At 40.1% G+C, this 10,360-nt stretch overlaps 1 protein-coding gene across 1 annotated transcript; it reads right to left on the reverse strand.

Annotated features, from left to right (window-relative positions):
• Positions 1-1,804: 1,804 nt before the first annotated feature.
• LOC116387880 (transketolase-like) lies at positions 1,805-10,360 on the reverse strand. Its single transcript, XM_031855332.1, has 14 exons — positions 10,034-10,360; positions 9,217-9,334; positions 8,994-9,107; positions 8,761-8,858; positions 7,687-7,878; positions 7,284-7,402; positions 6,951-7,147; positions 6,655-6,819; positions 5,359-5,515; positions 4,774-4,904; positions 4,563-4,646; positions 4,323-4,416; positions 3,608-3,730; positions 1,805-2,908 (listed from the first exon to the last, which is right to left on the reverse strand). The coding sequence occupies exons 1-14, from the start codon at positions 10,138-10,140 to the stop codon at positions 2,721-2,723; spliced, it is 1,887 nt and encodes a 628-aa protein (XP_031711192.1). The 5' UTR covers positions 10,141-10,360; the 3' UTR covers positions 1,805-2,720.

Here is a 10,360-nt window from a genome sequence, read left to right on the forward strand (position 1 = left end):
TCTCACACTGTACAGTATAGTTATTGATTTATTATATTACTATATTTCCTTTTCTACTTTCTCTCATTTTTCAGTCTCCCCTCTCTTTCTTTCTGTCTCTAGCAATAGCCTACTTTGTGTTTATCCATTAAGCTATTTGAGTTGATCTGTCTCTACCAAGATATAATAATAATGTTTATTTTTCAGGAATATGGAAGGGGACTTTTACCGACACTGTATGTACATTATAATGGTGGCACACACAAAAAAGGGAATACACCTATATTTAGAAGATATTTCCTAATTTTAATACATTTCTTCTGAACATTTCAGACAAATATTTCCATTTTTATTCAATCTGCTTTGGGCTGGGATGTGGAACAGCACTCTACAGGCCCTTTTGTCGTAAGTAGACATCACTCAAGTTCTACCATTTTTGTTTGGAGGTAAATTTCAAGTTTATACAATGGACTTTGTAACTGTTGAATAATGTTTATGTTGCATTTCCAGGACTCATGATTCCATCAGTTCTTGCTGTGTTTTTCACCATAGTGTTCGAGATTGTGGGCATCATATCTGGTAAACTGCACTTTGTTTTAAAAACAAAATAATTATTAAAGACAATTTTTTTACCAGAAGGTGTTCCTTTGAAATGCTAAATGTTGTTGAACAACAATGACAATACAAATGTACATTTTTTATGTTTCCTGCCAGATCTGCCAGCCCATACTAGGAGATGTAAAGGCCCTCCCTATGACAGAAGAGGTACACAGACTTGATAATTGATTCGGTTATGATTTGTGCTAGTAATTTGTTGTTAATTTACATGACATATTTATTCATCACAAACAAATGCATTCAAATAATTTTTTTATGATTTGTTTATTAATATCTAATAGCGCATACATGATTTGTCGCTGATTGATAGTGTTATAGTGATTTTTAAAAAGTGAATTGTCAATATTTACCCATGAAATCTAAATATGAAACAGTATCTATTCTTTATTAAAACTAACAATATCTTCTAACTCTCTTTAGATGTTTACTGGGGATTTTGTTTTGCACTTTTCGTGGCCATCCTGAACCTCAACTCATATCATGGTAAAGTCACATACTTTACAGCAGATATGAAGATGCTTTTGGAAAATTCTACTTCTGTGGTTACATGTTGTGCTTTATTCCAGTCTACACACTGTCTTATGGATGTGGCATCATAGTGTTTGCTCTTAGAGGAGTAAAACGGAAATACAGCTCTCTAAGGTAGGTGGGCTTACTAAAAAGCTGATTTAAATTTTGCACATTATTCCGATAGATTGACAGCCTTTGTAACTTTCTCACAGGTGGAATTTGGTGTCTTTAAATTTCTTTAAAATGATGGTATTTGTATGATCTTTTGGACAGGAAGCTGAGAAAGAGACAGTGCCACTGGTGGTAGAAGGAGTTTAAAACCACATCATTTATATCTGTGATTTCTTTCTACAAAGTAAAAGAGCAGAGTTGTGTTTGATGGAGTTGTGTTTGATGAACTGAACTTCAGACTCAGAGATGCTGAATTCTACCAGAAAGTCATGCACATTTCCACAGGAACAAGATCTCAGATCAAATGTATTAGCTATTGTAGAAAAGTACGGTAGAAAAGTAATTAATTTATTAAACAAGTGATGCAGATAAGAATTGTATACTAATGTATGTTGTCATTAATCATGGTTTAGCATCACTTACTTAGACACAGTTTGTATTAAATCTTTAAATACAGATTCCTGTGTATGTATACTGTTTGAACTACACGCTTCTACACAAATATACATAGAGAAAAAGAACAAAGTATTGTAATCACTCAAAGTCAAATGCAGAGGGCTTTATTACATGAAAGTAAGGTACATACAAAATTTCAAGTAACAAAGAAAGTGTTTGTTCTTGGGTTAACTTTAGCATCGGTCACAGCTAGCCATTCTCCATCAGCACTTGAAGGGCCTTCTTGAAGTCACTGACGACATAATGCATCGTCACTTTGCTGGTACGGTCCAGATGTACAGCTAGCACAAATGAACATTGAGGTGTGTAGGTTGATGGTAACATCAAAATCAATAACAAAAAAATACAGCGCTGAATAGAAATTATACAACTTTTGAAACCACAATGTTTAAATGATCTGAAGGTGTGATCTGATGTTTGGAGTGACAGCTGTTTATGACCGACCTACATTTGTTTGATTTTTTTTTCTCCCCTACTTTCTAAAAACAACAACTCAGTTAGCTTATTTCTGACACTATTGTCATGATAAACTACTTTAAAACTAAGCCCCACCCAAGAGCTACATCAGAACAATATAAAAAACATTTCCAGTTGAATTAATCAAAGAGCATTTTAAAAAAACACATGAGAGCATCACACATACTCATGTTGAACATGTAATATTGTATTGTTTTATATGGTGAACATCCATAGTCTGTTATGGCCACATTTTGATTACTGAACTAGGTTTATGACAATGAGTTTAGGAGTGAGGACATTTGTTTGTCTCTGTTCTTGTGTGTGCTGTGATGGATGCATGAAAGAAAGGTAATGTGGAACTACTTCAAAGCGTACAGCACAAAATCACATTACTTCAGTACACACTCAGGGGCAATCACAGTGAAGGAATTTAAAGAGCTGGATGTCATGTGAATCAAAAACACACTTGACTGTTTATCTTTATCTGCAGGGGTGTGATCAGATAGGTGGGTGGGGCAGCGATAAAGTTACTTGGCGTTGGTAGAGCTGCTGAGCATCTTGCGGACGGCCTGTGTGATGGAGTCACGATCAATGCCATAGAGCTTGAGCAGCTCATGTGGTTTGCCACTGCGGGGGACATGGGACACAGCCAGACGATGCAAATTGAAGCCAGACTCATTGACCATTGCTGAGGACACTGCCTCCCCAAGGCCACCTGTGAAACAACAGTTAATCACATGAGAGATGTGTAGAGGCCACATTTGAGACAAATCCTCATTGAAGGATGGGGGACACCCAATTGCCGCAAAGGCTTTTGAGCTTAATTGACAGCAAAAAATGAGGCTGTGTATAAGCATGATGTCGTCACATATACAGTAAATAGAAAGGACCAGAAAATATCACAAACAAGCTCAGTCTAAACATGTCCTCCACCACTATAACACTATCTGGTCCAGATGTAAAATGAATGAGATACCCAACATCAGAGCGATGCCAAAAATCCTTTGTCTAGTCAAGTCCGCACCATCACCCATCCCCTTTCTCTTAACAGGCATAGGGCATGGCTGTCTGTGTTATCTAGGTCACACAAAGCCCCATGGGCACATGCTCGGTTAAGGAAATCTGACAGCACTCTGCCTCTCTTGCTCTCGCACTTACAATATGCACCACAATACCAATACCTTGCCTGCAATGAGAACACGCAACAGTCACTAAGCCTCCCCTTAGCCAATAAACAAATGCCACCACATTGCGTCTCTGTCGCTGAACCAATGAAAACATGCCACCACAACACACCCGAGGATACGGGCCAATGACAGGGCCCCTATGCTCTGAGGCTTGCTGCTGTAAGGTTGGTGGTGGTCATACAATATGTAGAAGCTGAATAGTATGAGCAACGTTCATGGAAACCTACCTTCATAGTAGTGGTCTTCCACAGTGAGGATTCGTCCCCTGGTGGCACGCGTGTGGTCGATGATAGTTTTGACATCCAGTGGTTTGATTGTGAAGGGGTCAATGACCCTAACAGAGATCCTCTCTGAAAATTCAGTTCATTCAGTTGAGGGATATGATATATAGCATAATAATGTTAATGGCTTTGCTGCAACTGAGACATGCAATTCATATAGTGGTTCTAAGGCCAGGATGTCCTTGTAAATGCTGGTTTTAATCAGTAACTAGTGATTAATATGAACACAATGCATGTATTGTATGAAATATCACAGTGGCAAAGTTAAAATCACAAATGTAGCTTCTAAAGATTTAGGTTTGTTTCCACCTCAAGCGAGCACTGTTGCAAAATCATTGACAAAGGCCAAAATGCATGCAAGGAAATATTTTACATCAAGGGTAGATGTTCTTTTTTTACAAACTGTAATGTTCAGAACTACAGATGGTAACATTTAAATATTCCGCTTTTGAAATAGGTTTTATTTCAGCAAATTTAAAATGTAATTTATTAAAAAATGATATAATTGTCTGTGCTATTTCTGATAAACAGCGAATCATCTTCAAATATGGTCATACAGCATTTGATTAAAAATATTATATTCTGTGTCTGTTGGATATGATGTGATTTGGTATTCATCTTATCTTTTTATTTTTTTAAAGGAGTATTTTATGTACTGTACCTTTCTTTAAATGTTCAGCTGCAGCCATGGCCTCATGCAAAGTCACTCCAGCTGCCACCACAGTCACCTGGTCCTCTTTGCTCTGGTACACCACCTGGCAAAGAGAAAGGTGTCATCTTCTGTTTCAGGTTACAGTGTTGACAATGCTTGGTGTGTTCATTTTGAAGCGATATTTCTCTGTTTTCTTATTTTCCTCACAGCTGTTCTTTAACAGCTATGTGAGCACAAAGACTGTCTCACCTTAGCCTGGCCAACATGGAAGTCCTCATTGCTGTTATAGATGATGGCGCAGTCTTGGCGGCTGGTTCGGATGTAGCAAACACCCTTTTTTGGAGGGAAACATGACAATCACCACTGGGACATTTTGACAGCGAATAGGCTGTTTCGCTAATAAATAATGTTCCACAGATACAGTAGGGAAGCAGAAACACTGCATTTAGGCTTCACGTACCTTTGTGGAAGCAGCCAGTTCCACAGCCTTCTCTGTAGACACACCGTCACAGGGATAGAAAATGGTCGCAGTGGGAAGGGCCCTGAACATAGCCACGTCCTCTAGACCCATCATAGAGGGGCCTTCCTCTCCTGTAATATGTACATTTAGTTGATTTCATACATCCAAAATTCATAAAGTCCCAAAAGCTAGTGAGCTGTAAGGTGAGCTGATACATGCAGATCCACAGACATAAAGCCAGACTTTGCATGCAGAATACCTGCACTAACAGAGGGACACCTGGTTCCCTGTTGACAGCTTCCAGGGCAGACAGGAAGGGAGAAAAGGGGAGGATTGAATACTAGCTGAAAGGGCAAAGGGGGTAAATACAGCAAGGAAAATATAGGATTAGAGGGAAAGTGAGTAAGGATTGAAAAAACTGCACACTCACAAACACACACAGATCATTATTTTATATATGTATCACATTTAGGGATACTGTGAATACGGTGGAATAAAATGGGTGTTTTGAAATGTCTGGCTTCAGTGTAAAGGTGTGTGAGAGGAGTCGTGGTGTGCCTTGCTCATCAGCAGCAGGTTACTAACCGGTGGACAGGCCGCAGTGTGAGCCACACAGGTTGATGTTGCTGTCTGAGAAGGCTGCCATGCGGAGCTGGTCATAGGCGCGGGTGAAAAAGGAAGCAAGAGTGCTAGCAAACACAATGTTCCTCTCACGGGCAGCACATCCCATTGCAACACTGACCTGGGAAAGGAGAAGATTTTTTTTTTATTAGTACCTATAACCTTCCAACGGTCACACATGCTTGATCCCCAAAACATCACAGAGAGGTCTAAAAATCTGTGGCACAAACCATATTTGAAAGCGTATTTGAACCAAAGACCGCTTCAAGTCAAAAGTCATTGAGAAGAGTTTTCTCCAAAGCTCAAGAGCTTATTTTCCCATCTGTGTGGAATCAGTGGCATACCTCCTCATCCAAATAATTTCCTTTGTCCTAGCTGTCTCTAAAACTCTCCCCAACCCCACATCTTATTTCTTTGCTTGAACAAAAAGCAACAACTAAGCATCTATGAAATTGCAACTGTGATGTTAAATCAATTCTTATAGATACAATCAAAGAAAGTGAACTATACTTCTTTAAAGCCTGAATTTGAACTATCAGATGTTTCATCCAAATCAAGAAAAGAATGCCATTCATAATTAATATATATAATAAAAGTTTTTGATTTTATAGTGTCAAAAGTATATACTAATATATATTCTCCGTAATGATGATGTAATTGGTATTCATCTTATTTCTATTAGCCACAGACCTTGCCATTCAACGTTTGACTTTTCTTGTGCATTCAGCCAGATGGTCCCACCCTCTGCGCTGATTAATATTTTACTTCTGACTACACATGTCATGACTGCTTATCATCATACGCCTGACCTACATTGGAGGTGGCTGCTGCTGGAGCCGTAACAGCACAAGGAATTAATGTTCGATCGCCTCTCTCCAAATTATTAATCTTAACTCAGATAAAATATTAACAAAGGCAGAAGAAGGGGGCCTGTCAGCAGCAGCCACAATGGCCATAACTAGGTAAATGATTCGCATTATGGATAGACAAGTCATGTTTAATTAAATCATCAAAATGACAGCTGTGAAATGTAAGTTTGTACTCATATCCAATCAGAGCTGAGAAGGAGCATTTTACTTTAGTAATTTAATTTATTTTTAAATCCCCACATTAAAGAGCGAGAGAAGGTTTTGTTTGTGTTTTGTAATAAGCTTTAAAACAATAAGAGCCACAAACCAAAAATACCATACACAGAAAATAGATGGCTTAAAATATATTCGTGAAATCAGCGTAATTCCGTAGATTCATGAGCGACCATACCATGTTCTGCTGAGCGATGTAGCACTCCACAAAGCGGTTGGGATGCTCATTCTTAAAGATCTCTGAGTAGGTGAGGTTGTTAGTGTCTCCATCAAGGGCCACAACACGTTCATTGTAGCGGCCTAATTTGGCCAACGCCATCCCATATGCCTTCCGTGTTGCAATCTATAGAGACAGAGAGGCCAAACAAATCAATAATTAACAAAGCTTGTTGGTTCATTTGTATAAAGAATTCAATTATTTGCCTCTGTGGTTTCTGTAGACATTGTGACTGTTCTTGTGTGCGGGTGACAAACCTTTTCGCCAGCCTTGTAGCTGGGTGCGCTCGGCATCCTGATGTTCCTCAGGCTGACCGGTGGGGAGTCCTCTATGGGAGCAGGAGGGTACAGGTGCTTGCTGCTGTTCATGATGCGGCTCTGCAGATCCTTCATAACAATCTCCGCCATGTCTTTGGGCAGAGGTTTGGCATGCCACCCCAGCTTATCCTCTGCAGCTGAAACCACACGGCATCACATTGGAATAGATTTAAACATTATGAAAGGGTTACACACTTGGGCTTCTTACGTAATATTCACTAGAGGGAGAGCAATGCATTTGCAGATGAGGAGTGGACAGTGACAGACAGTTACCTGGAATGCCTTTGCCCTTGATGGTTTTAGCAATGATGGCGGTGGGCTGATGACGTGGTTGGCTCAGAGCCTTGCAAAGCTCCTCCACACTGTGTCCATCCACAACGATGGCATGCCAGCTACACACACACACACACACACACACACACACACACACACACACACACACACACACACACACTCACATATCAAAGCCACACATTAAGACACACTTGTTACAGTATAATTGATATAGGTGATGGCAGGAACACACACCATGACAGCGTTAACTAAATGTAATTGTTATGGCTAGACATCCTAAAATGCTACTTGTATTACCACCACCTTCGAGATAATCTTCTAAAATAGAGTACATCGACACTATCAGCCTCTACTGCCACATGGATTTTCAGTGCATTATTACCCGAAAGCTTCACAGCGTTTCTGATATTTCTCTACATGATGCTGCAGGGGTGCTGGGTCAGTTTGGCCCAGACGGTTGATGTCCATGATGGCCACAAGGTTGTCAAGCTGGTAGTGGGAGGCGAACGACATGGCCTCCCAGACGGCACCCTCTGACATTTCGCCATCCCCCAGCAGGCAGTACACACGATAGCTGATTTAGAGAACAGGGTGAGATTATGCGATTAATGTGTGTTTCTGTGTCTGTGTATATATGTGTGTGTGGTGTACGATCAGATGACGGTGGGGTGCAAATCTCACAAAAATGTCCTCTGACACTTTTCCAGCCAGACTGATTCTCTTTCCATTATCTGACAGTTGGGATGGTAACCAGCTGTGACATGATAAAAGCTTCCTGAGACCCCTAAACGGGTCTTCCATAAGAATCCCACAGTCTTTAAAAAATGTATTTTATAAATAAGAATAAGTATTTTATAAATAAGAATAAGTATTTTTCTGGCTTTAATTATTAATGCATTATTGGGTTAATATGAATTAATGGGTCAAATATTAGTCTACCAGATGAGTAACCATGTTCTCTATAAAGTAGGTGTTTCATTCAATATTTTGGATTTCTTTTTGCCACCATTACAAAGGAAATTGAATCATTATTGATTCTAAATTATAACAAAAGACTATGAAAAAAATGCATGATTGAAAGCACAATTCCTGGATTGGAATCTGAGAGGAAATCAGCTTGGATGGTAAAGATAAGTGAGATATGACTGCTGGGCCTGTGATTATTAGAGCAGAAGAATTGTGAGAGCAGAGCATGTAGCCGCAGCACACACCCACAGAATCTGGAAAGTCCCAATCACTGAACACTTGAGTGAAGTATAATGGGGACCTAAAATTTTAATTATTAATAACCCTAAAAATGTTTTGTACATCGACACGCCACATTGTTGAGTCAGTGTGTATTAATAAATGGCAAGGGATTTTTAAATGCATGCAAGAAATCTAAAATGCAAGTAAACGGTAAAAAATGAAACGCATATTCTTTCATTTGTATGTGTCCATAAGTAAGAAAGATTACCTGGACTTGTCAAAGTATTTCCCAGTGTAAGCCATTCCACAGGCCACACCAAGACCCTGCCCCAAGGAGCCAGTGGCTACGTCCACAATTTGCTGCTTCTGAAATACAGACACACACACACACACACACACACACACACACACCCACAACAACATACTGTTAAAGAGAGCTGGAACACTGTTTGTGCTGCCTGAGAAGATTCACAAGGTGTGGTACAGTGCGTGACAGCTTACGGGGGTTGGGTGGCCCTCCAGGGCAGAATCAACCTGGCACAAACTGAGCAGCTCGCTCTCCTTCAGGTAGCCCGTTTCAACCCACATGGAGTACAGGGCCGGAGCAGCGTGACCCTGTGGAAGAAGAAACAATCACAAATCAACATTATCTTCGTCATACTACGCTGAAGTAGTTCAAGGAAAAGTTAGAATTCTGTGGGACAAATAAACATCCGACTCTCACCTTGGACAGGACGAAGCGATCACTGTTGAAGTTCCTCGGGTCTTCAGGGCGGTACTTCATGGTGTGGAAGTAAAGCACGGACATGATCTCTGCCACGCTGCAGCATGATGTGGGGTGTCTGTACGACAGAGGAGACAGTGCTGTTCTGTCAGACATAAGTCATGCACACAGGAATGTACAGTAGTCTGGCAATAAAATGGAAATACTGTTTGTTTTTATGGACAATAATTACTTTGAGCAATTATATTTAACCCCCCACCAACAGTTAATCACCAAGTTCTCCATCCAGTGCTGATATCAATGGCTGGTTATTGGCCTTTCCCACAAATAAAAAGGTATTTGAGTATTTCACTCAATAATGGACAAATATAATACATGCAGAAGTTATTTTGCATTTCAACGCAGCCATTAGTCATTAACATTAATAAGCAGAATATTTTAGGTCAAGCAACATTCTGTCAAAAAATCTTCCAAAAATAAATTCTCCATAAAGCAGAACAATATAAAAAATAGTGTAGCGTAGATATTTTTTTTAAATTTATTCAATGATAAGGGATGCACAGCTCAACTTATCAAACGACATTTATGGATATCAAAATGATTCAGCTCGTGGACCAAATGAGGAGAACAAAGGCAGGACATGCTGTTCCTTTTGCCTTTCACTTGCATGTCTGTACATGCAAGTCGGTAGTTCACTAGATGTGACTGCTGGTTTTCAATGTATGCATGCTGCAAATAAATATTAAGTTTGCATTATGTTTTGCATTGCATTCACAGTATTAAAGCTCATGGCTGAGAGTCAGTGGAGGCAACTCACCCGCTGCCTGCTGCAGTTGTTGCCTTGATGGAGTTGATTCGGAGGCGGTTGGCAATGTTCCTCAGTGCCTGCACTGTCTGCTGGTCAGGTTTGTGGTAATCCTCCATGAAGGCAAAATGTCTAGTTCCTCAGCACCAGAAAAGTGGACCAACTACGATCCTGTGATGAGTTTGTGTGTTTTGAATGTGTGTTTGTGAGAGTGAGGGTTGCCAGAGCACAGCACCTGTGTATGTGTGTGTGAGAGCGGGCCAGAGAGAAAGAGAGAGAGAATGGAGGAGAAGCTGGATTTATCCTGTCAGGCATGCAGACACGTAGATGCACAAGGAC

Source organism: Anarrhichthys ocellatus, unplaced genomic scaffold (genome assembly GCF_004355925.1).
Source record: "Anarrhichthys ocellatus isolate YVR2014 unplaced genomic scaffold, GSC_Weel_1.0 scaffold1, whole genome shotgun sequence".
NCBI classification, from domain to species: domain Eukaryota; kingdom Metazoa; phylum Chordata; class Actinopteri; order Perciformes; family Anarhichadidae; genus Anarrhichthys; species Anarrhichthys ocellatus.